At 53.6% G+C, this 26651-nt stretch overlaps 4 protein-coding genes across 6 annotated transcripts; 3 read left to right on the forward strand and 1 right to left on the reverse strand.

Annotated features, from left to right (window-relative positions):
- Positions 1-185: 185 nt before the first annotated feature.
- On the forward strand, positions 186-10729 carry TDRD6 (tudor domain containing 6). Of its 3 annotated transcripts, none has more exons than XM_015859931.2 (5): positions 186-2713; positions 6542-6660; positions 7782-7871; positions 9058-9115; positions 10191-10729. In XM_015859931.2, the coding sequence occupies exons 1-5, from the start codon at positions 994-996 to the stop codon at positions 10250-10252; spliced, it is 2049 nt and encodes a 682-aa protein (XP_015715417.1). In that variant the 5' UTR covers positions 186-993; the 3' UTR covers positions 10253-10729. The 3 variants fall into 3 exon arrangements, with proteins under 3 accessions (XP_015715417.1, XP_032299470.1, XP_015715416.1); XM_015859930.2 differs by having other exon boundaries at positions 799-5890; XM_032443579.1 differs by lacking the exons at positions 9058-9115; positions 10191-10729 and having other exon boundaries at positions 796-5890; positions 7753-7844.
- A 558-nt stretch (positions 10730-11287) lies between these two features.
- PLA2G7 (phospholipase A2 group VII) lies at positions 11288-21316 on the reverse strand. Its single transcript, XM_032443580.1, has 11 exons — positions 21149-21316; positions 19266-19390; positions 18047-18197; positions 17791-17884; positions 17075-17143; positions 16500-16647; positions 15297-15410; positions 14952-15043; positions 14404-14577; positions 12932-13080; positions 11288-12497 (listed from the first exon to the last, which is right to left on the reverse strand). The coding sequence occupies exons 1-11, from the start codon at positions 21201-21203 to the stop codon at positions 12400-12402; spliced, it is 1269 nt and encodes a 422-aa protein (XP_032299471.1). The 5' UTR covers positions 21204-21316; the 3' UTR covers positions 11288-12399.
- IMP3 (IMP U3 small nucleolar ribonucleoprotein 3) lies at positions 19482-20614 on the forward strand. Its single transcript, XM_015859934.2, has one exon. The coding sequence runs from the start codon at positions 19530-19532 to the stop codon at positions 20085-20087; it is 558 nt and encodes a 185-aa protein (XP_015715420.1). The 5' UTR covers positions 19482-19529; the 3' UTR covers positions 20088-20614.
- Positions 21317-23632: 2316 nt separating the features above from the next.
- ANKRD66 (ankyrin repeat domain 66) lies at positions 23633-26617 on the forward strand. The gene is made up of 3 exons (XM_015859935.2): positions 23633-23865; positions 24358-24586; positions 26195-26617. Exons 1-3 carry the CDS (start codon positions 23727-23729, stop codon positions 26373-26375), a joined length of 549 nt encoding a protein of 182 aa, XP_015715421.1. The 5' UTR covers positions 23633-23726; the 3' UTR covers positions 26376-26617.
- Positions 26618-26651: the final 34 nt, after the last annotated feature.

A 26651-nucleotide genomic window follows, 5' to 3' on the forward strand; every position in this document is an offset into this window, starting at 1 on the left:
ACTCCTTGTTGTTTCGGTTCAGGTTGGATCTGAGGAGGAAGTTTTTCCCCCAGAGGGTGGTGACGCACTGGCACAGGTTGCCCAAGGAGGCTGTGGATGCCCCATCCCTGCAGGCATTCAAGGCCAGGCTGGATGTGGCTCTGGGCAGCCTGGGCTGCTGGTTGGTGACCCTGCACACAGCAGGGGGTTGGGATGGATGAGCACTGTGGGCCTTTGTGACACAGGCCGTGCTGTGAGTCTATGATCCCATGAAGCCGAGCAGTGTGTCATTATAGTGTGAGCATGCTCCCTGCTTACCGGCATTCTGTTCGTCCTTTTAATGTTACAAAACCGTGTCAATATTTACAAAACAAAGAACAGAAAAGCCACATTCCCCCGAGGGGGCCGTGCCTGCCCCGTCCTGCCTCATATCACGGCCCATTCCTCTGTCTGCTGTAATGACACCTGCTGAATCCCCTCATTGCACTCATTGATCTCAGGTCACCTGTGGCAGACAGGCCGCTCTGTGCCATGTGCTGTGCAGCAGAGCAGCTCCGATTGGATCCTGTGCTAATTGTGAATGTTGGCACGTTAATCCTCACGCAGCTGTAGGGCCATTACAGCCCCACACCCGTGCATCCCTATACTGGTTCTCAGCCCTGTCCCTCGCTCAGCCCCATCCACCCACCCCCGCTCACAGGTTGATCCGGTACAACGTCCCGAGCGGCGGCTCACGCGCGCCCCCTGCCGGCAGCGCCACGAACTGCAGGAGCATCACGGCACCTTCCGGCCCGCCCTGACACCGCCGCCCCGGCAGCCAATAACCGACACGCTTCGCTCTCACCTCCCGCCCCGCGCCGTGCCGTTACCGCTCCGCCGGCCGGGGGCGGACCGGGCCGTGCTGTGCTGACCGACCCGACCCGCTCCGTGCCGTGGTGAGCCGAGCCGCTCCGCCCCGCTCCGCCCCCGGGGCTCCGATGTGCCCTCCCGCCTTGTCTCCCGCCCGGTCCCGCCATGTGCTCCGTCCCGGCGCTGCCCGCCCCCGGTGCCGCCGTGTCGCTCCGTGTCCGGGCCGTGGACGTGTGTCCGGCCGTGCCCGTGGTCCGGCTGTGGGGGCCGCTGGGGGAGCCCCGCGCCGAGCACGGCCCGCTGAGCGCTCACGTCCAGGCGGCCGGACACGGGGCCGGGCTGGGGGCCGGGGAGCTGGGGCTGGGAGCCGAGCTGTGTGCCGGGGAGCTGGGGCTGGTGCAGCTGGCCGGGCTGTGGCACCGCTGCCGGGTGCTGAGCCGACGAGGCCGCGGCTGCCGCGTGTTCCTGCTGGACGAGGGACACACGGTGACGGTCTCGGCCTCGTACCTGGCTCGGGGCGGCCCGCAGCTGTTGGTGGCGCCGCCCGAGGCGCTGGGCTGCGTGGTGGCCGATCTGCTGCCGGCCGGGAGCGACGCGCACGGAGCGGGCGGGGACGCGCCGAGCTCGGAATGGACGGAGGAGGCGATGGAGCTGCTGAGGCACCTGCACGGCAAGGAGCTGCGTGGCGCCGTGCGGGACACGCTGATGCCGCAGCTGCTGCTGGTGCTCGAGCTGCCCCCGCTCGTGGATCAGATGCGGCAGCTGGGCCTGGCCGCACGCGTGTCACCCTGCGCCTTCGGCCGCGTGCTGCGCCGCTGCCTGATGCTCGACGACAGCGGCGGCTCCGGCCCTGCTCAGAGCGATGGCCGGGACAGCCCCCCTGCACGCAGCAGGCAGAGCTACGTGGAAATGCGGCCCGGCTCCTCCTGCGGGGGGCAGCTGGAGGTGGGATGTACGGTGGACGTTGTTGTAACGTGTGCTGAAAGCCCCGGTTACTTTTGGTGCCAGCTGAAGAAGTGCAGTGAGTTCGTGGCGTTGATGGCTGACATACAGGAGTACTGTGAGAGCTCGTCCCGCCCGCACACATGGCCGCAGTCGGTGTGTTTAGCGCAGTACTCAGAGGACAAACGCTGGTACCGGGCTTTAATCATCAGCGACGTCACTGCTGCAGAAGAAGTGGAAGTCATGTATGTTGACTATGGCAACAGGGAGCTGGTGCCCCTGACCAGCCTCCGCCCCATCAACGAGCGCTTCCTGGAGCTGAAGGCGCAGGCGTTCAGGTGCAGCCTCTACAACCTGATCCAGCCCAATGGCCGGGACCCGTTTGTGTGGGATGAAGCTGCCGTCCTGGCTTTCCAGGAGTTTGTGGACACCTCCTCGGAGCAGTTTGAGCTGCAGTGCACCATATTTGCTTTGGCTTCCAGGAACAACAGGGAGCTGTTCAATATTGTGGACTTAATGACACCATTCCAGAGTGCATGCCAGTTCCTGACAGACAGAGGTTTGGCCAAACGTCTGCCGCCCCAGTCACCCCTGGCAGCCTCTGTTCGGCTGCACTCCTTCTATTACTCCATGCACGAGATCAAGATCGGCAGCGAGGAAGATGTTTTCATTACGCACGTTGACGACCCCCAGACGTTCTACTTCCAGCTGGAGAGGTGTGCGGGTGCCCTAATGCAGCTCAGTGAGAACATTGCTCGTCTCAGTGCAACAGCGTCAGGCTCAGGAACCTGTCAGAAGCCAGGTGAGCTGTGCCTGGCCAGGTACGCTGACAGCCAGTGGTACCGGGGGGTCCTCACCGAAACAACGCCCACCAGGGAGGTCTTCTTTGTGGATTTCGGGAACACGGAGACCGTGGAAGAAGATCATCTGCTTCCTATACCAGGTGATGCCCATGAGATCTTGCTTTTGCCAATGCAGGCTGTAAAGTGTTCCTTAGTTGACATAGAGAATGTTCCCCAAGAAGCTACGGCGTGGTTTAAGCAAGCTGTCCTGGAAAGGCAATTAAAAGCGATTGTTGTAGCGAAAGAATCTGGTGGTAAGCTGTTGATTGAGCTGTTTGATGGCAGCGTGCAAATTAATGCAAAGTTGAAGGAGGAGTTCAGGTTAAGAAACAATGCAGAAGCGTGTAGGTGTGTAAAGAGTGCAGCTTTGTACACTAGTGTGGATATGGAGAAGGGGAATGGGGCTGAACAGTCTCCTCCAAGTGCAGGAGAAAGTAACAACTGCAGATCTGAAGCCCAGGAAGGAGAGAGGAGCAGCAAAATGCATGTCATAGAAAAAGATGCAAACCTCCAGCCTGCTGCAAAGAGAGAACGGGCTGCTGAGATACTGGCATCTGAGGGGAAGGTCAGCAGTAACAAAGATGCTCTGTTAAATAAAGCGGGGGAGGAAATGCAGTCTCTGCTCCCTGTTGAGATGGATGCAGAGTCAGATAGTAATCGTGATACTGAAGGCCAATGTGTGCTGCTGAAGCGTGTAACAGATCTGCCACAACAGAGCGTGGTGCCAGCTCTCACAGTGTCAGCATATGTCTCTCATGTAAACAGCCCCTTAGATTTTTATGTTCAACTGGCAAGTGATGAGGCTCAACTTAACAGCATCTCAGAACGCTTAAAGGATGAAATGCCAAAGATCCCCCGTGGACAGCTCTTGCAAGCTGGGGACTTGATCTGTGCTCTGTATGCAGATGACAGCCTGTGGTACCGAGCTGTAGTAGAAGAGATGGCCTCTGACCATTCAATTAGTGTACAATATATTGATTATGGCAATACTTCGGTAGTTGATGTTGATCAAGTACGCAGGCTTCCTAAAGACTTAGAATCCATCCCAGCAATAGGCATTCACTGCTTCCTAAGTGGACTTGAAGGCAAAAAGGGCACAGACTGGGCAGAGAAAGCAGCTCCTTGCTTCACCGAGAGGGTAAGTGAGGTTCTGCTGACGTGTGAGTTTGTGGAGGAGGTTGGTGGTAAGTGGAGAGTTATTCTCAGTGATGATCGAGGTGAAATAACAGTGGATTTAGCTGATGAAAGATCTTATTCAGCTGACATGCTTGATGGAAGAGACGTGATAAATACGTGTGAGCCTTCATCTCCTCAGGCACAACATGAAGATTCCAGTGCCTGTACATCACTTACCTGGAAGTTCCCTGAGCCAGGACAGACTGTAAATGTTTATATCACGGTGGTAAGTGGTCCAGACTATTTTTGGAGCTGCTTTGCTGATGGAGAGAACATGACCTACATAGAGGAAAAAATAAAGGAAGCCGAAAACCTTGGGCAGAGCTCTATGGACAGCTGCATTAAAAGTGGGGATGTTTGCCTAGCAAAGTACAGTGAGGATGGGAGGCTCTACAGGGCTAAGGTCACTGGCGTAAAAGGCAGTGACATAGCTGTTATCCATGTGGACTATGGAAGTGAGGAAACTGTTAGCTTGGAGATGCTCAAGCCAATTCCGTCTGAATTGCTTCAGGTGCCTAATCAAGCATTTGCTTGCTGTCTGTCAGGATTCAGTCCCTCAGAGGGCTCATGGCTTAGTGAAGCCAAAGACAAGTTCTATGATATAACTATAGAGCTCCTACTAGAAGCTGAAATCATAGGAACTCAGGAGAATAAAGCTTTTGAAGTCCCTCTGTGTGCTGTCAAACTGGAGTCTTCTGGGAGGAATATTAATGAAGAGATGAAATCTTTTTGGAAGGCTGATATGGGAAGTGGTCACAAAGCTGTCCCAGACCCTGAGAGCCCCTTAGAGGGTAACAGAAGTCCAAGCAGTGATGTGGGTCTTTGTCTCAAAAGAGAAACTGCTACTTGTGGATTAGCTCATAAAGAAAGTGAAAGTGCCTTGCTTTGTTCCCAGCTCTTCTCGGGTGCACACTGTGGGTGTTCAGAAGATAAGGTGTCTGGGGAGGTGGCTGGTCGGTGTGAAACTGCTGAGCATCGAAGCAGCTCTGATAAAGAGATTGATCCACTGGAAGATGAGAGCAGGAGCAGAGTGTTACTAGAACCAAGAGGAAGCTGCAGTCTTCACAGTTCAGGGAGTAGAATGAAATCTGCAGTGCAAGAGCCAGCTGAATTACTGTGTCTGCAGGATGTTGAGGTGAAGGCAGAAGCGTTGGCAGCAGGCAAGGCAGCAAGCCCTAAGCTAGGAAATGAAGAAGAGCTGATGAGATGGCTGCAGGTAGAGCCTTCGATGGGAGATACAACAGAGGCACTGATCAAACTAGATGAATTACAGATGCACTCTTCTTATAGTGATTTAAAAGAGCTGATACTGGAGCTGGAGGAAATAGCAGCACTGCCCTCAGTTGCTGGTGAGATGAAGGAAGTGCTGGAAACGGAGGCACTTGAAATGCAGACTGCTTCAGGCAAAGCAAGAGAGAAAACACTGGAAGGGGAAGTACATGAGCCCCTGCTCCTGTGTGAGGAGATGGGGCGCTTAGCAGTGCTGCAGTCTGAAGCCTCACCTTCACTGGGTGAGGGAGAGAGCTTGGAGCCTTCTGTTAGGGAGGCAGCAGAGCTGTTTCCTTCTGATACAGAGAGATGGACTATGAAGACACCGGAATTGAATTGCTCTGGAGTTCATGAAGCAGAAGCTATGCAAGAAGACTGGACGGAAGTAGAGCCGCCCTTTGTGCTACCTTCATCTGATGGTAAACCCAAGAAGCAACCAAAGGCCCCTGATACGCTGTCAGCGGTGAGTGCTGACATTGAGCAGCTCCTGGATTTGGTCCTGCCTTCAGAGGAGGATGGAGTGGAGGACGCGTTAGGGCTGGGACACACTGTGTTACAAAGTTCTTCAAATAGTGGAGGCCAATTTTCAGTTCTTCCAAAAGACTTAAATCAGAAGCCTGTTAGCACTGCACAGACATATCCCTGCAGAGCTGTGAAGCGTAAAGAGTGGCAAAAGAAAGATGGCTGTTGTGTGACAGAATGGATGCAGGAAGACATGGACGAGCTGTTTAAAGAATGTGGAAGCACTCCTACACATGTGCAGTCTTCAGACTGTAAAGCTGATGAAGAAGCAGGAGAAAAGCAAAGTGATAACATGGCTGACTATAATGCAGGTAGAGTATCTGATTTTAAGGGGCTAAGTAATCAAATTGTTCATTTAAATGTGAGAATAGCTTCCCTATAAAAATCTGATTTTATTCCCTAATAAGCTTTATGTTGGTGATAACTTCAGATGGGTTATGGAAAGCAGAATGTGTAGTAACTCGTGGGTAAAATGACAGTATAACAGCAGTCAATCTTTGAGAGGTTAATGGTTTTGCAATTGGAAATCTATTCTAAACACGAATACGTTTTCAAGGCTGTTCAGTACAACAGATTGCTGATTTCCAATTATTTATTAATTAAAACAGTTGGGATGGCTGCAGGGGGACTTTGGGGCAGTAGTGAGGGAGTGGAGTCTTTTGGCTTTTTTGGTTTGCTTTCCTCCTCCATTCATACATCACAAGGAGGGAAGGTTTAGGTTCGATGTCAGGGGGAAGTTCTTAACCGGAAAAGGGGGAAGGGCCGGAAAAACCGCCCAAAAAAGCCGGGGAAGCCCCCGCCAACCCCGGAAGCGGTCAAAGCCAAGGTGGAAGGGGCCCCGGGCAACCCGGGGCGGGAACAAAGGGGAAGGTGGGCACCACTGCCGGGGGGGGGGGGTTGGAGCTCCGTGATCCTTGAGGTCCCTTCCAACCCAACCATGCTGTGATGCTGTGCTTTTGCAGGGTGCAGCGGATATACCTGTAAGCTCAAGGGCTTTTCTGTTGGCTCAAAGTGTGTGGTGTGGACAACTCTGAAATGGTGCGAGGCTCTCATTTTGGAGGTATCTGAGAAGGGCACCAGGGTAAGTGCGATTGAATGCACCTTGCTGTAGTTGTAAGACATGGTCCTTCTTTTGTCTTATGCCAGACTTAGAATGTTTTTCAGAAGTCTGCTGGGGGCTTAATAATGCAAAGTCTGATTCTGGGCTTCTAGACTAGATGGAAACAGTCATCTGATCCTGAATGGGTGCTCTCTCAGTACTTGGTGTTGCCTTCACAATCTTTCTCACCTTTGTGGTCTGTGAGGATGGAAAGATGTGGCCCTGGTTTCTGGGGTGCTTACTGGTATAGCTCTGTTAATGTTGGGATTGCAACTCAGCATTTTGCTATGAAGCTGTTACCATGAAATGCCCATGAAACTTGGCATCTTTTTACTGATGTTTTAAGGAATTACTGTTAAAACGGCGAAAACTTAGAAATTTGAGTTGTAGCATGTATTATGACTAATATAAATCTATTGTTACTGCCATGAAAGAGGCATCTTTCCTGAGCTTATGGCTGGTGGGAGTTAACATAAACACTGCATTACAACGCATTGGGTGCCTTGTGCTACTGTCCTTAAAGTGGGAGTGACTTTGTGAATGGGTCATGATTCTTCCTTCAGTCTGGGGTGTGTGTCCATAAATACACAGACGTCATATGTTTATAAAAGGTCCTTAAACTGTAATTTACAGTTGTAAATCCAAGAGATTATTTCATGGAGATAACTCTTTGAAAGACTGAATGCTTCAGGTTGTGGAAGCCAAGACCACTGCTAGTAAATTCCTTAGCATCTAAAGCCAATTCAGCTGCTCGTAGGAGATGAGGGTCGGATTTGGGCTGGCATCTCTGTTGACCTGTCTCCTGCTGGCTCTGATTTAGGGGATGCTTTCCAGCCTTTTTCTCTTACAATACCTGAAATAGAATCCGAGGAGAGGCTTGAGCCTAGGGTACTATAGAAGGAACCAAACGTGACGTACTTAAACAGTGACTCTAAGAGATCAGTAGTGATAGTCAGGTTTACTAGTGGTTAATTATATCTTGCTTAGAAGGTCCAGATTGAAAGCGTTCTTAGAGGTGAGGAATCCTCGGTTGTGTTTTTTCTACTACTGTGTTTTCTTTGAATGTATTCCCAGGTTCCACATAGTTGGCTCTGTCCATACAGGTACTGAATCTCTGCAGTGGCCGTGAGGAGACTGTAGATCCTGAGAACGTCTGGAACGTAATTCCCAGCTGGGCTGGCAGATCACCTGAGGTATGGTGCTGTAGTGAGGAAACTGCAAGCTTTTAGAAAGAGCTGTTTACTTACAGGTTTAGAATAGCATTGGGGCTGCGTGGCTTTTCACAGCACCGCAGGGGTTGGAAGGGACCCCTGGAGATCATCAAGTCCAACCCCTGCTAGAGCAGTTCCTGCAGCTGGTCGCACAGATCAGCGTCCAGAGGAGTCTTGACTGTCTCCATAGGAGACTCCCCCACCTCTCTGGGCAGCCTGTGCCAGGGCTCCATCCTCCTCACAGTAATGAAGTTCTTCTGCATGTTAGTATGGAACTTACTATGTTCAAGTTTTAGGCCACTGCTCCTTGTCCTGTCACTGCACACCACTGAGAAGATCCTGGCCTCACCCATTTGCCTCCCACCTCCCTTTAGATATTTATAAACACTGATCAGATCTCTTCTCAGACTTCTTTTCCCCAGGCTGAACAGCCCCAGGTTGCTCAGCCTTTCCTCATACAGGAGATGCTCCAGGCCCTTCATCATCTTTGTGGCCCTCCACTGGACTCCTCATAGGAGATCCCTGTCTTTTTTGAACTGGGGAGCCCAGGACTGGACACAGTGGTCCAAATATGGCTTCCCCAGGGTAGAGCAGAGGGGGAGGATCACCTCCCTTGACCTGCTGGCCGCACTCTGTGCAGTGCACCCCAAAATGCCATTGGCTTCTTGGCCACAGAGCACACTGCTGGCTCATGGATGACCTGTTGTCCACCAGGGCCACCAAGTCCTTCTCTGCAGAGCTCCTCTCCACCAGGTCAGTCTCTGCTCCTAATCATGGTAGCATACCATGTCATTGGTTGGTGATAGAAAATACTTTTAATGCTGACTAATTAGGAGATGGCAAAGTTTTCTACAACTTCAGGAAACTCCAACTAATGAAAAACTCATTTCTGGAACTCAGAACTGAGGTTTTCAGCTGTGCTACTGATGATGGCAGCCAAATGACTGTTATTATGATTAGCTGGTGATTCATATGTAGTTTTTGCATCAAATTAAAAATGAGCAGAAGATACCTGTAGTGACTTCTGGATGAGGGCAGTGCAGGGAAGCAGTGCTGGAGTGTCCAGCAAGGCTGATGTAAAAAGTTCATCTAATTCTAAAAGAAAGACGTGGATGGAGAATGTTTTGGCAATAGTGCAGGCTTCCTAATGGAATCTCCTTTCGTTCAGGGAGCTACTCATGTGACAGAAGACATGCTGTCCCTGCCAGAGGAATTCTTACTTCAAGGTAAGACTACCTTGAGCACCTCAAAGAGGTTGGATGCTCAAGGATTGCATTCAAATTTTAGTAAATTTTATTTACACAACGTTGATTTTATTGAGAAATTTTGAAGTCAGATATCTGCTCTGTGTACCACAGGAGGTAGGACAGGTTCTTTCTAATCATGCCCAGTTTCTATGACCCATGGAACTGTAGAGCAGTTCTGGTTGAAAGGGGCTTTTGAAGGTCCTTTATTTTCCTGTGCCTGCTCAAAGCAGTGTCAAATAGATCAGGTTGCTTAGGGCCTTCCATCCCAAGGATGGAGTCTACAGTAGCTCTCTGAGCAGCCTGCTCCTGTGTTTGACCCATGGGAAACTATTTCAGTACAACTGTGCTGAGTTGAGTAGTCTGTGAGGAGCAAACAGTGAAGCCTGCAGCAGTGTGGTGTTAGGCAGGAAAGGAGTTGAGAGAGCTTGATTAGAACATTGGACCGGTGAATCCACAAATCAGCCCTTTCTCAGTTGCACCACACAAATCTGGGCTTACTCTCCTGCTCTCTCTGGTCTGCCATGCTTACAGTTCTTACCACTTCATTTAAGTACTCTTTTACCTCTGTGGCTGCTAATGATTACTGTCCAAATTTCTCTGTTCTTGCATGCTTTGATGGTCTGAAGTCAGCACGCGCTCTTAGCAAGAGCTGAGTTAGCATTAGCAAAGGCCACACAGCCACATGTGGTGGAACTGGAGCACGACACACACCTGTGCTATGGGCTGGAGGGGCACTTGGAGGAGGAGGGAGCTGATGGACGGAGTGCAGAAGCTCCAGCTGTGGCTGCTGTTGTGCCCGCTGAGGGCTGGGCTGGCTTTGAACTTAAACCTGCAGTCTGAGACCAGGATTTCCCTGCTCTGCTGGGACACTTGAGTTGTTTCAGGTGAATTGTCATTATTACTGTAACTTATCCTAAGTGTGGTCTGTTAGTGCGGTCCCGTAGGTTTGGTCTGAAGGCTTGTAGATGATTTCAGATAATAATGCATGTTATATGCATAATATACATGTTTATAGAAATGTCTTCATGCATCTGATGTTTCTTCTCCTCCATAGAAGAGCAAAGTGGTTGCAATTCAGCTAAATCTGAAGATCCTCATGTTCTCCAGCCTTTCTGAAAGGACTTATTGACCACATGAAGTGTGACAGGGCCCTGGATGCACATCCATTCCCACAGAAACGGGCTTTTATAGGAACAATACAACCAAATCACCTGGGTGTTTCTTATACATAACTGAGCGAATGCCTGGTACTGCCATGAGCAGTGGTTGGTAAAGACTGGTGCCGTCTGTTGGGTACTATAAGATTATGCTTTAATCAAACAAGAAGTGCCTCCTGTCAGGCGTCCCTCACTGAATGCTGGTGTGGCTCGACCTTATGCCTAACTGATAGAAGGTTCTGAGCTGCTGTGGTGATATTTGCTGTTGCACTGTTGTTTTGGTTTTGTTTCTTTAGGATTAGGGAAATTCAGAGTATTTTTGAGAGAAGTTTTTTTTTCCCTCTGTAGAGAAACAAAAGTTGTTCAGGACCAAAGCCTTGTATTTGTGTCATTACAGAGCAATTGGAGAAGCTGGAATAAAGCTTGTGCTGGCAAATGCTGTTCAGTGCTTTCTGTTCCAGTGGCCAAACACTGTGTGCACACAGAGGGTACTCACTCACCTGTACCACAGTCAGATGCAGCTTTGCATGTCCTGCAGTTAATGGTTCTGCTTTGACCCCCAGGTAGTTCTATAGAACGTTGTGAGCCATGCTGAGCGTTTTGAACCACTGCACCATTGGTACAAAACAGAACTTGGGCTCTTAGCACAGCCTTCATGGCACTAAGGATGAAGCCTTTCCTCTAAATGTGATGACCCAGCAGAATGGTTCTGCTGCTGTTCCATACAGTGTGGGAAGGACTTCTACATCCAGCTGCAGCTCACCATGTGTTTCATCTTTGTAATGGTTTGGAAAGGGGTTTCTCTTTATAGTCCTGTGCCATGCTTCTCTATAGCACAGGTTCTGTCTCTTTGGAGGCTGCCACAGTGCCTTAGAAATGCCAGGTCTCATGTTGTAATGTTGCTGAGTGTTACAGGAGATCTCAAGTATTAGTGCTGGCCCAGTAAGAGAAACACCTGCATGTCGATGCTCTTAGTAGAAACGAGACACAATAGTAGGCTGTAAAGAATTTAATACTTGAAAAGCAGACTGCAGCTGTCATTGCAATCTCACATTAAGATCAGATCTATGTAAAATACTTAATTAGTGTTAACTGCTCCAGTTGCATCTTGTTTGCACCCTTAGTTTGGAACAAACAGGTTACAGTCAGAAGTAGTTCTCCTCTACAAGTCCTTCCTTGTAGCAGCTCCAGGCAGTTTTGCTCTGGAAAGCAGAGCTGCATTTGGCCTTTCACAGCCCCCAGTGTCTGCTGGCACCTACAGACAGCAGTGCCAGCACCTGAACAAAGATGAGTACGTGGAGGGTATCTGAGACATCACTGCAATCAACCACTGCTTGTGTGCCCCTCTTTAAAGGGAGTGGGTAGCAGTGGTGGAACAGATGCACAGTTTAATCAGCAGCACTACTAGTGATGGTGAGACAGGGATTGATGGGGGAGGCCCTGCTGTGAAGCTCTGCCTCAGGAAACTACACTTGCTCTGAGTGACCTTTTTAGCAGCTTTTGGAGTGGAAACCACCTCTGAGCACTGCAGTGTGAACACGAAAAGGGGTCAGCTCACAGGGGAGGCTCTGTCAGATCCAACTCTTCCTTTGGCAGTTACCCTACACTATTTCATGTAGCTTTTACTGGGACATTCATTTAAATGCCAATTTAGAAGAGCTTCTTCCAGTGGCATCTTCATGGAGTGAAGTCTGTCCCAGCCCCAGCTGATCCTGGAGCAGAGCTGAAATACTCTTCTGTAGTTTAATAAATCAAAGGAGCTCTTTCTTACAGGGCAAAACAATCCCCAAATGTGCTGGGTGCTGCAGACTGACAGAACTGGGTAGTTGAATTCCTTGGAGCTTAATTTATCCCTGTAAAGTTGATTTTAGGTCAGAAATGTTTAAATTACCATCAAGTGATTCCTCCTATCAGCTGCCTGCAAAGCAGTAAATTAGAGAACCCCACCAGCTCCTCTGAACTTTAAGTTTCTCTCCATTGTGATTGTTTTGGTTGTTTCACACCCCAAAAGCTGTGTAGGAGGCAGTGCTATCTCAGCTCCAAGCAATAGGTGGCCAGTGTTGGTGTCCTGATGAATGGGGCCCTTGAAGTACTTTCTTGTATTCCTTACTCAGTCGGAGATAAGTCGATATTGGTACCAGAAATAACATTGGGTCCTATGCCATCCACAAGTGAATCCCACTTATCAAAATCTCTCTGAAGACCTGTAAAATGGGGGAAAGAAAACCCAAATGGTAGTGAGTTATGTAGGTATTTTGTAACACTATACTAAAAAATGACATAGAAGAGATGAATCACAGAACGGCCTGTGTCACAAAGGCCCACAGTGCTCATCCAGCCCCAACCCCCTGCTGTGTGCAGGGTCACCAACCAGCAGCCCAGGCTGCCCAGAGCCACATCCAGCCTGGCCTTGAATGCCTGCAGGGATGGGGCATCCACAGCCTCCTTGGGCAACCTGTGCCAGTGCGTCACCACCCTCTGGGGGAAAAACTTCCTCCTCAGATCCAACCTGAACCTGCCCTGTCTCAGTTTCAAACCATTCCCCCTTGTCCAGTTTGGGAAAGTAGGGGATGCAGTTGTGCACACCAGCACGAGGGTACTGAAATGCAAATGTACTTTGATATAAAATGACACTTACTCAGATGTTTCTGCAGGAAGGCTAATGAAGCGTGATTGCATATATCAATAGCTTCATTTGGATCGATTTCTCCCTTTAACTTGAAAAACTTTCCAATGATTTCTCCGCTCACAAAAGTAAAATCAGGAAAGCTTTGATGTACCGATCCCCTGCAAAGAGAAATGATCAGTAGATCTGTAAGAATCATAGAATGGTTCAGGTTGGAAAAGACCTTCAAGATCATCGAGTCCAACCCCAACCCAACCATCCTACCCTAACTAACAGCCCTCCGCTCAATCCCGGCCCTGAGCACCACATCCAAAGGGTTGTTAAACACATCAGGGATGGGGACTCAACCACCTCCCTGGGCAGCCCATCCCAGTGCTGAACAGCCCTTTCTGTACAGAAGTTCTTCCTGATATCCAACATAACCTCCCCTGGCACAACTTGAGGCCATTTCCACTCAACTAAAAGGAGGCAGTTTTCTATGTGCTTACTTTTAAGTCAATACAACCACAACAGCAAGCTGCTGTAGATTTGGCAAAGCTTTCAGATGATGTGAGGATGGGTGGGTTACACAGGTGTCTGATCACCTTTATGTGGTGCTTTTACAACTGCCCCTGAAAGGCTGTTTAAAATGTTAAAATACAGATGTGTGAAGCGCAGAGCAAAACCTGAGCCAAAGGGAGCCTTGGAGCATATGAAGGAGACTGAATGCTTTGGGAAGGTTGCTGTCCCACTACACAAGAAATGTTGCTGTCTAATTTCACAGCATGGTTGGGCTGGAAGGGTCCTCAAGCATCATGAAGCTCCAACCCCCCACCACAGGCAGGGCCACCAACCTCCACATTGATACCAGCCCAGGCTGCCCAGGGCCCCATCCAACCTGGCCTTGAACAGCTCCAGGGATGGACGGGGCATCCACAGCCTCTCTGGGCAGCTGTTCCAGCACCTCACCACTCTCACAGTAAAGAACTTCCCCTGACATCCAGCCTCAATCTTCCCTCCTTCAACTCCAAACCATTTCCCCTTGTCCTGCTGTTATCTGCACTTCCATAGAGCTGACTCCTCTCCTGTCTGTAGGCTCCCTTCAGGTCCTGGCAGGCTGCACTGAGGTCACCCCGCAGCCTTCTCTTCTCCATGCTGAACAAGCCCAGCTCCCTCAGCCTGTCTTTGTAGGGGAGGTGCTGCAGCCTCTGAGCATCTTTGTGTCCTCCTCTGGGCCCTCTCCAACAGCTCCCTGTCCTTCTTGTATTGGGGTCCCCACACCTGGACGCAGCACTGCAGATGGGGCCTCACGAGGGCAGAGCAGAGAGGCACAATCATATCCCTGTCCCTGCTGTCCCCCCTTAATATAAATGTGTAGCCTTCAGGAAGTAGGGATGTCACTCTTTCCTGCAGCCACATGCAACTGAATAGCTCCAACATGAGAATAATTTTTGAAAACAAAGACTCGTCTTAGGCTTTAGAAATGGCAGATCCACGGCACTTACTTGATGGTGATCATTTTCTTGTTGGTATCGTTGGAGCTGAGCTCCTTCATCTTTAAGACATTGGAAGCCCACTGGAATTTCTCCGAGTTGATGAAGAGCAGTGGTTGCTGCACACTGCTTTGGTAAGTGTCATCGCCCACTGGCAGCATCCATGCATCCAGGGCAATGCCGCACCTGCCAGAAACAACATCTGGGTGATATCACAGCTCCACAGCTTTGTAGGGGTGCTTTGATTTGCAGCCGGTGTGGGGAAAATCTGAAGGTACTGAATAGGTAAACAGAATTGATTCATTTTGTAGCAGCGTGTTTCTACCGTGAGGGAAGAGGATCCAGTCAGAATTGTGTTTGCTGGTCTGCCAGCTCTCAGGGTATCACAACCAACTATCACTGAGCTATTAAGTTCCACCACAAGCCCAACACTGAACGAAGCATGAGCTGACAAAAAGAGATGTGCCAAGCAGCTGTTCTTCAAGAGCCAGTTAGTGGGACCTTAAGCAAGGTGCTCTGCTCAGGTGCCAAGTGTCCCTTTCCTTGTTTTACATACTTACCTAAATCTAATTTCTTTGCTGAGACTCTCAATAACTGTAGCACCACCAAAAGAGTGTCCCATCACAGCTATTCTGCTAGTATCAACAGAATCCTGCCAAAAGAAAGCCAGCTGCTGTCAGAGACACCTTGTTTTTCTCAACCTGAAGAAGTTTTTCAGGCAACAGATCCTAATGAAGCTGGAAGAGCACAGTTTCAGCTCCATTGCTATACAGATGACCTGAGAACACGTTCATAGGTCTACAGTGAGGCATTCGGAAGAGTTTACAAGCAGTTTAGAAATGGCAGAGGGAAACCAGAAGCGTTACTGGGAGTTTAGCAGAAGGGAGCCAGCAGCTCTCACTCACCTTCAGGTGGTTCCAGTCAAAGCCTGAGTTCAGCACATTCATCACGTCCTCTCCTGAATTGATTTTAAGAATGAGGTCGAGCGCTTTGATGCACTCCTGTGCTCTCTGCAGTACCTGGGGACAGAGCAGGAGCAGAACATAGGGATGAACTGGGAGTTATAGGATATCTGCTGGCTTTGCTGGCCCTCTGTACACAGCATTGTACCTGAGTGGCTGATACAGACAGCACTTACAAACTGCACAGCAGCTGTGTGAAACCAAAGCCTGAGCAAAACTTTTCAATGTGAAATCTGGATTTTGGAGGCCCCAAAGTGCTGAAGCTCTTATGTAGATCCTGCACACACACAGCAATCTGTCCCTATAGCACAGGCCAAAAACCTGCAACCCCTGCAGTGCCTCCCTGCTCACAGAAGAGGTGCAGGGATGTGCAGAGGTTACATTACACAACCACCAGGAGGGCTGACTTGTGCCTCTTCCTCATGCTCACTTTGGTAAGCAGACACCATTGCATCACTTTGCCACATCTCAATAGCTGTGAAGCTGCCTTTATGCTGGATATACCCAGAACAGGAAGCAGCCTAGAAGCCCTTCCCATTTTCAGTGCATACACACTGTTGAAAAACATATTAAAGCTGTTGCAAATACAGGCTTTCGGTGCTCAGTATGAGAAGTGGTTTGGGGTTCTGGGATTTTGGTACAAGAGAAACTTCAGGACAAACCAAAGAGCAGCAGAATCTTTGAGAACTGAGTGCAGCCAGGCAGCAATGTGTCTGTGCATCAGAGTTACAAGTAAATCTCAATCTCCTGACCTCCTGATTAGTGAAATACACAGGCAACAGCTCCTGCAGCTGATGTACGAGCTCCAACGTGATATATTTAGCTTCATTTAGGAGGATGTTGTTAAGCACACAGGAAAGCAGGCTTGTACCGCTGCCCATTTGGCCCAGTGAGATAAACAGTTCTCTGGTTGAGTCTACAATGCGTGGAAGAAAACACTCCCACCTTTTAAAGGTCGGCTCAGTGCTTGGAAGAGCTTATCGCTATGGCTGCATGGCATCCAGCAGGGATGCTGCTTATCATCAGGAAGTTGCATTGTTTACATTGCTATAAACCACGTTAAGTGTGTTGAAGGTGACAAAGCAAACAACCCCCTTAAAGCAGACATGATTCATCTCGCTATCCAGCAATAAACAAGAGCTGTACCTGCTGGTGCCGCAGACAGCGCTCCTCCTCCCCTGCCCTGAGCTTCCTGTAGTAGATCCACTCCTTCTCCACACCTGACGCAGCCTCCTCCTCTGGCTCAGAATCACCCTTCTTCTTACAGAAATACGTTGCTGAAGCCGATTCATCTCTGAAATAGCAGCACAAGGTTATTTTGACGTTGTATTCCATTTGGCTTGGGAAAAAGTCCAACAAAGCCTTAGTTTTGACCTGTCTCAAGAGATCAGAGCTCCCAGCCCCACTGAGTGCAGACAAGACCTTGCAAACAACAGAGTAACCCCACCAAAAATCCCATCACCGTTATGTCCTGTGGGTCCTAACAGCAAAAAAGAGCATGATAAAGAGTGACAAACGATAACCACCCATAACAATTCCACTTAAAGCCTCCAAATTAATGTCCCTTTGTACAGCCAGGTGGGAACAGAGCTGGATGAGCGGGAAGCTGAAGCTGAGATGTTAGTTGCTCTTATAAAAGCGAGTTCTCCTACACAACAAGAAGCATTCTGTTATGAGAAAGTTCCTTCCCAGCACAGCTCAGTAACATGCAGTACACACACCTGTGCTCCACAGCTGCCACTAGAAAGCCTTGAGAAGCCATCTCTATGCAGATAGCGGAGTAGATGGTCCTGCAATCCAAAGACACTCTGGTGACCACAGGTACACAATGTTTGGTTACACGGCTCCTTAAACACTCACTGTGCCCCACTCTATTGTGCCTGTTTCAGCCAGCAGGGCAGGCTGTGTATCCCAGTCCCCAAAGGGTGATTTTTGGTGCTTTTTTGCTTTTAGTTGCAGCTCATCTTCACAACATCCTTATGGCTCAGTAAATACCTACACCTCTAATATACAATCACAGAATGGCCTGGGTTGGATCCTGGATCCTCAAGGATCATGAAGCTCCAACCCCCCACCACAGGCAGGGCCACCAACCTCCCCATTTAATACCAGCCCAGGCTGCCCAGGGCCCCATCCAACCTGGCCCTGAACACCTCCAGGGATGGACGGGGCATCCATAGACTCCCTGGGCAGCTGCTCCAGCACCTCACTGCTCTTTGACTTCAGAACTTAACAGGGAAACAAACTAAGAAGCCAACCCTGCCTCATTTACAGGCCTTGATTTCAATGGAAGCATAGTGATATACAGCACCCCATTCTTTGCATCATGTTCAGCCCCACAGGGATCTCGCCCCACCCTGAGACCCACTCAGCACCATTCCTGGATGCTGACATTACTGTGGACAACAAAGAGAGTTTGCCCACGAGCTGCAGTTACCTGAAAGCTCCCAGTCCATGGGAGAAAACGAGCAGTGGGTATTTTTCTCCTGGCTTAAAAGCAGCGTTAGATTTTGCAGGACAGGTCACTGAACCTACATGAAAACAGAAGCACGTGTCATTATTACTGAGATGAGAGACCTACAGACCCGCTCTGTAGGAGATAGCTCAGTAACCCGAAGGCTGCAGGTTTCAGAGTGGCCATCTGAGCATCAGTCTGATTCTGCACACACCTGGGGGACCAAACCCGCTCTTACCAACATAGTATTGGAAAAGCCTTTCCCCCACAGCCCGGTACATGTTGAGGAAGTCACACAGCCCCTGGTAGTACTCTTTGTCCGGAATCCACGGCGTCTCTTCAATCTCTGTGTCGTCACATGATGGATAATACAGGCGCAAAAAGCTGCCCTGGAATTAGCAAAAAAACAAAGGGAAGATTGTAATTTATTGATGTATGGCAATGAAAGGTCAGACTTACACCTGCTCCACCTGTACCTTCATCACAGCATGGTTGGGTTGGAAGGGACCTCAAGGATCACGAAGCTCCAACCCCCCACCACAGGCAGGGCCACCAACCTCCACATTGATACCAGCCCAGGCTGCCCAGGGCCCCATCCAACCTGGCCTTGAACAGCTCCAGGGATGGACGGGGCATCCACAGCCTCTGGGCAGCTGTTCCAGCACCTCACCACTCTCAGAGCAAAGAACTTCCTAAACTTACACCAACGTGTGACACAAGGGCAGTGAAGGAAGCAGCAAAGCTTCAGCCAGACGGGTAATTATATTAACTCAACCCCAGGGTAGTCGCAGTGAATTTCCCCTGATGAGCAACTGCTGAACAACACAGGGAAAGGTCCATTGCCATCACTAGGAATTGTAACTGTGCTCAATGCTCTAAGGGAAGGCTGACTGCAGAGAGAAACCAGCCCCGTTGTGGTGCTGTAAGAGAAGCCAGGTGGAGCAGAGCAAAACCCACGGCTTATCTCTGTGACTGGGTGATACCTCACGGGCCTGGAGAGCAAAACTGCAGTGCAAGATGAAAAAGCAAGAGGATATGAAACAGAAACTCGTAGTTAAGCCCAGCAGATGGTACTGCCGTTCCTGCCTTATCGTGGTGTCTCCCTGCACTACCGACACCCTGTTCTCTGGGCAGACACCATCTCACCTCTCACACTCCGTCCTGCAGCTGAAGCAGCTTATCCTCACCACCAGCCCCCAGCCCCCAGCGGGACCGTCCCGAGCACAGCGGGCAGAGGGAGCCGGGATGGGGCCAACAGCTGGACGGCCCGTGGGACACACGGCTGGGGGCTGCTGGACCCTGAGCTGTGCCCCGCCGGGATGGGATGGGGTGGGATGGGATGGGGTGAGACGGGACGGGACGGGACGGGACGGGATGTGATGCAGGCTCAGCTGGGGTCGCGTACATCAGCCCTGCACACAATCACGCCGTCCATCGGGCTCATCCCGGTGCCGTACCTCGGCCGCGTTGCCGGTCATCAGGTCCGTGCAGCCCACGTTGTGCGGGCCCTTCCCGGCGGGGATCCGGTAGCCCCTGTCCGCGCCGCCGCTGCCCATCTCCGGGGCTGCCTTCGCCGACAGACCTGGGGACAGAACGCCGTGTAAACACCCCGGCTCGGCCCGGCCCGGCTCCGCCCGTCGCTCGCTCCGTGGGGGCGGTGCCGGCCGTGCCCCGTCGCTCCTCCCCGGAAGGCGCCGCGTGGATCCGGGCGGCAGCTCAACATGGTGCGGAAGCTCAAGTACCACGAGCAGAAGCTGCTGCGGCGGCTGGAGCTGGTGAGCTGGGAGGCGGCTCCGGGACACGTGGCGGAGCTGCGGGCGCTGCGGCGGTTCCGCGTGGGGCGGCGCGAGGACTATACGCGGTACCGGGCGCTGGCCCGGGACATTCGGGCCCTGGCGCGGCGTCTGCGGGACCTGGGCCCGGCCAGCGCCGCGTTCCGCTCCCGCAGCTCCGCGCTGCTGCTGCACAAGCTGTACGCCATGGGGATCGTGGGCTCGCGCCGCTCCCTGGCCGTGTGCGAGCGCGTGTGCGCCGCCTCGTTCTGCCGGCGCCGCCTGCCCTGCGTGCTGCTGAAGCTGCGCATGGCGCAGAACATGCGACACGCCGTCACCTTCGTGGAGCAGGGACACGTCCGCGTCGGGCCGGACCTGGTCACCGACCCCGCCGTGCTCGTGCCCCGCGCCATGGAGGACTTCGTCACTTGGGCCGACGCCTCCAAACTGCGCGTCAAGGTGCTGGACTACAACCAGGAGCGGGACGACTTCGACCTGGAGGCGTAGGGACGGCACAGCCGGGCTGAGATACACGGGGAGAACACAGAGCTGCCAGCCCGGCCTGCACACAGCACACACAGCACTGAAATGAACTGAGCTGCTCTGCCCACAACACACACACACTGCATGAGACCTCACTGCGATGCTGCCAGACTAAGCACACCGAGGTGCCGGGCTCACCCACCAGCTGCAGCTGCTCCCTTGCTAAGGATGGCACTGAAGGAGCTTTGCATGAGGCCAAGCAGCCACTGCAGGGCTGTACCATGTGCCCAGTGCTGCTGCCACCCCAGGAAGGCAGGAAGGCTTCTCCAGCCCAGAGCAACGTGCCAGCAGGGAGGGCTGTGCAGTCAGCGAGGGACCCAGTGGTGCATAATGGGACTGTGGGTGTCTGGGCCTCACACAGACAACAGACAGAAGCGGACTTGGCGTTCCTGTGACAGCTCAGAGCGGGGCAGGGCAGGCTGCAGCTCCATGCTGGGGGTGTTAGTCCTCAGCCCAAAAAGGCAGAAATAAAATGTCCCATTTTGAAGAACTCCCCGTGGTGTCTCTTATTGCCTTTCCCTGACGCTTCCCGGGGCTGTTGGTGTGAGCAGCACTTATCTCACTGAACTGTTCTGTGCCACAGCACCGTGAGCACCATGCTCAGGTTGTGTTTGGTCACAGTTCCAGCTTGGAGAAGGGAAGGCTGCAGGGAGACCTCAGTGTGGGCATCCAGTACTTGAAGGGAGCGAATAAACAGGAGGGGAATGGCTGTTTGTGAGGGTGGGCAGTGATAGGACAAGGGGGAATGGTTTGAAACGGAGACAGGGGAGGTTCAGGTTGGATCTGAGGAGGAAGTTTTTCCCCCAGAGGGTGGTGACGCACTGGAACAGGTTGCCCAAGGAGGCTGTGGATGCCCCATCCCTGCAGGCATTCAAGGCCAGGCTGGATGTGGCTCTGGGCAGCCTGGGCTGCTGGTTGGTGACCCTGCACACAGCAGGGGGTTGGAGCTGGGTGAGCACTGTGGGCCTTTGTGATGCAGGCCGTGCTGTGATAACATGAATAGATGCAGAAAAGACGTTCCTTACCTGAAGAACGACTCTTCATGAACAGCTTCCGAGCTCTCACCCACAGCGATGCCATCACTTCTCAGGAAGGGCAGAAGGTCCCACAGGGTGCAGGCAGCTCCCCCTGCTCTGCTCAGGGTTGCTGTAGCACAGGGCTGCTCCCCACGAGGCAGGATGGAAACCTGTGGCTGCACACCACCTCCTTCCGCCCTGAAAGAAACCATCACACCCTTCACTTGTGCACCAGTGAGTCTCTTTTTAAAGGCTTTTTTTCCCCGACTCTGTTCTGTGCTCTGTTTGGAGGCAGCTGAGGGGAGGAGCTGGCCTGGGGACAGCGGGGGGGCTGGAGGGGGGTCCTTCACACTGAGGCCTTTGTGTTGGACCACAAGGCTGAGGCTGTCACTGGAATACAAATGTGCTGCGCTCAGCTGCTGTTCCAGTCAACACAAACTCTGCACGTGGGGGCAGCCTCCAAAGCCCGGTGTTTCAGCGCAGCTTGGCAGGGAGATGATCCAGCCTGGGCTGGTATCAATGTGGAGCTCAGTGGCCCTGCATGCAGTGGGGAGATTGGAGTTTTGTGACCCTTGAGGTCCCTTCCAACCCAGCCATTGTGTGATGCTGTGATACTCTACCCCAGTTTCTGCTCAGAAGAGCAGGAGGTGTAAAGTCCATCAGGCCCTGGTGGCAGATCCTTCAGCAGAGTCCAGAGCTCAGCACATGCCCAGCTATAGCTCATGGGGCTGAGCACTGCCCAGGTAACACGTCCTGAGGGGGCTGTCGCTGCCCATCAGCTCTAAAGGAGCCGGGACGGGGGCTGGGATCTCGCGGGTGGGACGGAGCCGTGCAGGGCGAGCAGGGACAGCCCGAGCCGCGCGTCAGCGCCCCGTCCCGTCCTGCGTCCTGCCGGGACACCCGGAGCCATGTCCGATGACGGCGCACTTTCCCTTTCCTCCCACCCGGCGGAGCCGACCAGCGCTGCCGCGTCCCCCCCCCCCAAGCTGCAAACCCCCTCCCACCCCCCCTCATCTTATCGGGTGTGCTAATAACGCTGTGAGCTCGGTACGGCTCTGAGCTCCTCCCCGCCCCTCGCAGCACCGCCGCCCCTCGGCTCTCGTTGCCCACGGGCAGCGCTGCCCGTACCTGCTGTGCTGTCCCGGCCCTCCGCAGGGAGCCGTGAGCCGGACGGACGGACGGACGGAATGAACACCGGGCCCTGCCGGAGGGGAGGGACCAAACCCCGCCTCACTTCCCAGCTGGGACGGTGTTTGTGGGAGAGGCTTTTCCCCGAGCTTGGAAAGGAAACGTGCCCCGTGGGAGCTGCGTCTCGTGGGGCGAAATCCGGCTTTACGAGCAGCCGGGAAGGGGCCAGCAGCCCGTTAGGGGTGAGCCCCGCAATTCAGTGCCGGCTGTGGGCGCTGGGAGCTGCTCGGGGCCCCACGGATGGCGCAGATGTGCCCATGCGGTGTTGGCCGCTCCGCAGCGCTGACTCGCACATACACAAAGTGAGGGCTCCCAAATCGCATCACAATAACAACAGAACACACGGAACGTTGTGGGCGGTTCTTTGGAGGGGAACGGGAAAGTCGTGAAAGTGCCCAAGGCTGGAAATATCTCCTTTAACGCCGAAGAGAGGCGTTGGAGGACTGATCCCAGAGCTCTGTCTCATCACAGAGCAGGTTTTTCAGGGTCAGCAGGAGGCGGCCGGGAGGAGGAGCGTGAATGATTGCATTAACGGGGATCTTGAAGCCAATGACAGGGCTGTACCCAGCTGAACAGCTCCGAAACCCATCAGTATCATACAATCACAGAACCATAGAATGGCCTGTGTCACAAAGGCCCACAGTGCTCATCCAGCTCCAACCCCCTGCTGTGTGCAGGGTCACCAAGCAGCAGCCCAGGCTGCCCAGAGCCACATCCAGCCTGGCCTTGAATGCCTGCAGGGATGGGGCATCCACAGCCTCTTTGGGCAACCTGTGCCAGTGCGTCACCACCCTCTGGGTGAGAGTGTTGTGGCACTGAGGGACGCGGCCAGTGGGTTTGAGCAGGCAGGGACCCCCACAGGCCATCATTGCACCCTGCAGTGCACAGGGACAGCACAGCTCCTCAGTGCTCAGAGCCCCGTCCCCTGGCCTTGGCTGTGTGCAGGACGGGGCAGCACCAGCTCTGTGCACTGTGCAGTGCCTCAGCACCTCACTGCAAGCAGCTCCTTCCTTACATCCCACCTTCATCTCCCATCCTTTACTCCGAACCCATTTATTGCCCTTCTCCCTGATAAGAGTCTGTCCCCTCCTTCCCTACAGCCCCTGTAGGTACTGACGGCAGCTCTCAGCTCTCCCCGCAGCCTTCTCCTCCCCAGCTGCACAGCCCCAGCTCAGCCCGTCCTGATGGAGCTGCTCCATCCCTGGGGTCACCCCTTGGCTACACACAGCAGCGTGTCCCGGTCCGAGCTCCCAGCCCGGCCCCGCTCCGCCTGCCGCCGTCGGGAAGGGAGGGAGGGAGGGAGGAGGCACAGCGGGCGGTGCTGGGGCGCGGTGCGGGCGGTGCGGGCTGTTCCCATGGCGGCCGAGCAGCGACGCGCTGAGCTCCGTGTCCCCGCATCATGACGGAGCTGCACCAGGCCGTGGCCGCGGGGCGATACGCGCGGGCGGAGCGGCTGCTGCGGGCGGAGCGCTGCGATCCCAACCATAAGGACCCGGACTGGGCAGACTGGACCCCGCTGCACTGGGCCGCTGCCAGGGGTAGGGGCGGCGGGGGCAGCGAGTCACCGCGAGCACCGGAGCCCTTTGTGCCCTTCCAGGACTTACAGCGGGAGGGAACGCGGCTCTTTACACGGCCCGGTGGGGGGAGGACGAAAGGGGGGATGGGGGGCGACCTCACTCAGCAGGAGGGGAGCTGAGGGGCGGAGAGCTGCCCCGAGCTGTGCTGCCCATCGCTGCCGGTGCCCGAGGCCGTGGATGGGCACTGAGCTGGGGGGGCGGGCAGCCCATGGCGGGGGGATGGGGGGGGGCGTGAGGTCCCTTCTGACCCGCTCCGTTCTGGGGTTCTCTTCTACTCCGATTCTCGTCCCCCAGCGCAGCCCCACCGGCACAGGGGCCGTCAGCGAAGGGGACTGAGGACGCGGAGCTGCGCAGCCCTCACTGCAGCCCTCCCTGCACAGCCCTCACCGCAGCCCCCACCGCAGCCCCCACCGCATCCCTCACGGCCGCCTCTCGTCCCCTCTCCCCCCGCAGGGCACGTGTCGATGCTGCGCCTGCTGCTGGGCCGCGGGGCCCGGCCGTGCCTGCGTAACGCTGCGGGATGGACCCCGGCGCACTGCGCGGCGCAGGCGGGGCGGCTGGCAGCGCTGCGAGCCCTGCACGCCGTGCACGCCCCGATGGACGCGGCAGATCCCTTCGGGGACACCCCCAGGAGACTGGCCGAGATCTACGGGCACAAAGAGTGCGTCAGCTTCCTGCAGACGTGAGTGTGATGGGCTCTGATAGCACAGCACCGCATTATCACAGCACCATCACAGCACCATCACAGCACCATCACCGCATCGCAGCACCGCAGGGTCGGAGGGCTCCTCCCAGCTCCCAGCCCTCGGTCCCCTCCAGGACGTGGCAGCACATCTCTGCACAGTGCCAGCTCCTCACTGCTCTCCGAGTCCAAAAAGTTCCCTCTGACGTCTAATCTAAATCTCCCCGCCTTTAGTTTGAAGCCGTTTCCCCATTCAGCTCAGCTCTACCTGCTCGTTTGGCTCACAGTTATTTTTATCTATGTAAGAGCAGCTTCAAATAGATCTAAAGGCTCAGCCCTGTCTCTAGCAGCCCAAGTGCTCCTGGCCTCAGTGGGGCAATGCTGGCACACCAAGAGGCGTGCTGCCCCACGGCTCCTGGCTGTGCCCCTTGGCACTGTGACACCATGCAGAGCGTCCCCAGTAGGGCTGGGAGGGGACCATGGGGGATGGGATGGCACTGACTGCATCAGAGCTGGGGGGTGGATGGGGGGTGGGTGGGGGTTGGATGGGGGGCTGGCAGGGGGGTTGACTGGGGGTTGGATGAGGGGTTGGCAGAGGGTTGCTGGAGTGATTGACAGGTCATCTGCTGTAGTGGTGGGAAAGGTAACTGAGTGGATGGCTGACAAGGTGTTTGACAGGATGACTGACAGAGTGACTGACATGGGGGTGACATGAGGGTTGATGTGATGGTTGATGTGATGATTGACATCCAGCTCAATGCAGAGCAGAGGGGCAACAGCCTGAGGCGGCTCGTGTGGCCTCTGGGTGGTGTTTTGGGGTGGGTGACAAATTCAGAGTGGAGAAGGAGCACAGCCGTGGTTCAGGACTGGCTGGTTCTGATAAAGCAGAGGCTGCAGCTGCAGCACAACATGGGGTTGTGTGTGTACTCCAGCGCTGCACAGTGCGATCTGTTCCCTGATCTGTTCCCTGATCTGTTCCCTGGTCGTGGCCTTGGCTGATTTGGGATGTAAATGTGAGGGATATTGTGTTACACGGAGCCCCTGCCAGGATGGAGTATTTGCCTGCCAGGCAAAGAGGTGCAAGAAAAGGCATTTTTAAAGTAACAGACGGAGGGGCTGTGCCCAAAGTGGGGCTGAAGGGCATTGCTAACAGCCACAGAGGAGGGGTCAGGTCAGGTGCTGGCAGAAATGCTGTACCCAGAGGCAGTGAGGCCCTGGCACTGCCCAGAGCTGGGGGTGCCCATCCCTGGGGGTGCCTGAGGCCATGGCTGGGCCCTGAGCTGGTGGGTGGGTGGGGGCTGGGGGCTGAGAGGTCCTTTCTGACCCAACCAAGCTGTGATTCTGTGATTGCTTGAGCACCCAAACCCTTGGTCAGCCCCGGCTCAGCCCTTCCCTCCCCACCAGCCCCTCTTGCATGCGCAGTGCAGTTTGCACGGACATGCAAAGCATTGAAACCCTTCAAACACTGAGCGACCTCTGAATAACAAACATGGAATTTGCATCAGATTTCCTTATATTTTTCAGCACCTGAAGGCTGAGGACTCTCATGTTGCCTAAATGGGAGATGAGCTGGTGAGGGTTTGAAGATAAACTTCCTTTCTTCCCCAGGGCAGAAGCAGAGTGCAGAAACTACCGCCAGGCGGCCGCGGTGAGTGGAATGCCTTTGGACCAGGTGGATGAAGACTGGGAACTCAAGAAAGAGGAGCTGATGAGAAACCCACCGTGTGCCCGGCACAGCTGTGCAACCTCTGCTCAGAAGAAGATCCAGAGGAAGAGAAGGAAGCTGTAGTGTCATCATTTGGGGCTGCTGGCAACTCACGGTGCGGAGCTGAGGCACCGGAGCATCGCAGGGGAGACCTGGATGGGCAGCAGCAGAGATGGCTGCCAGGACGTGTCTCTGATGTGCTGCACTGTTGTGGTCAGGGGTGTGTGGGAGTGCTGCCTGTCTGGGTGTCTGTGTGCATCAGGCCTCAAATATCAGAACACTGCAGAAGGTGTTTAAATAAACAGATGCTCTAATTCAAGAAAAAAGCAATTGGGGCCATTGTGTTAAAGCAGCAACTAC

This window comes from Coturnix japonica, chromosome 3 (assembly GCF_001577835.2).
Source record: "Coturnix japonica isolate 7356 chromosome 3, Coturnix japonica 2.1, whole genome shotgun sequence".
NCBI classification, from domain to species: domain Eukaryota; kingdom Metazoa; phylum Chordata; class Aves; order Galliformes; family Phasianidae; genus Coturnix; species Coturnix japonica.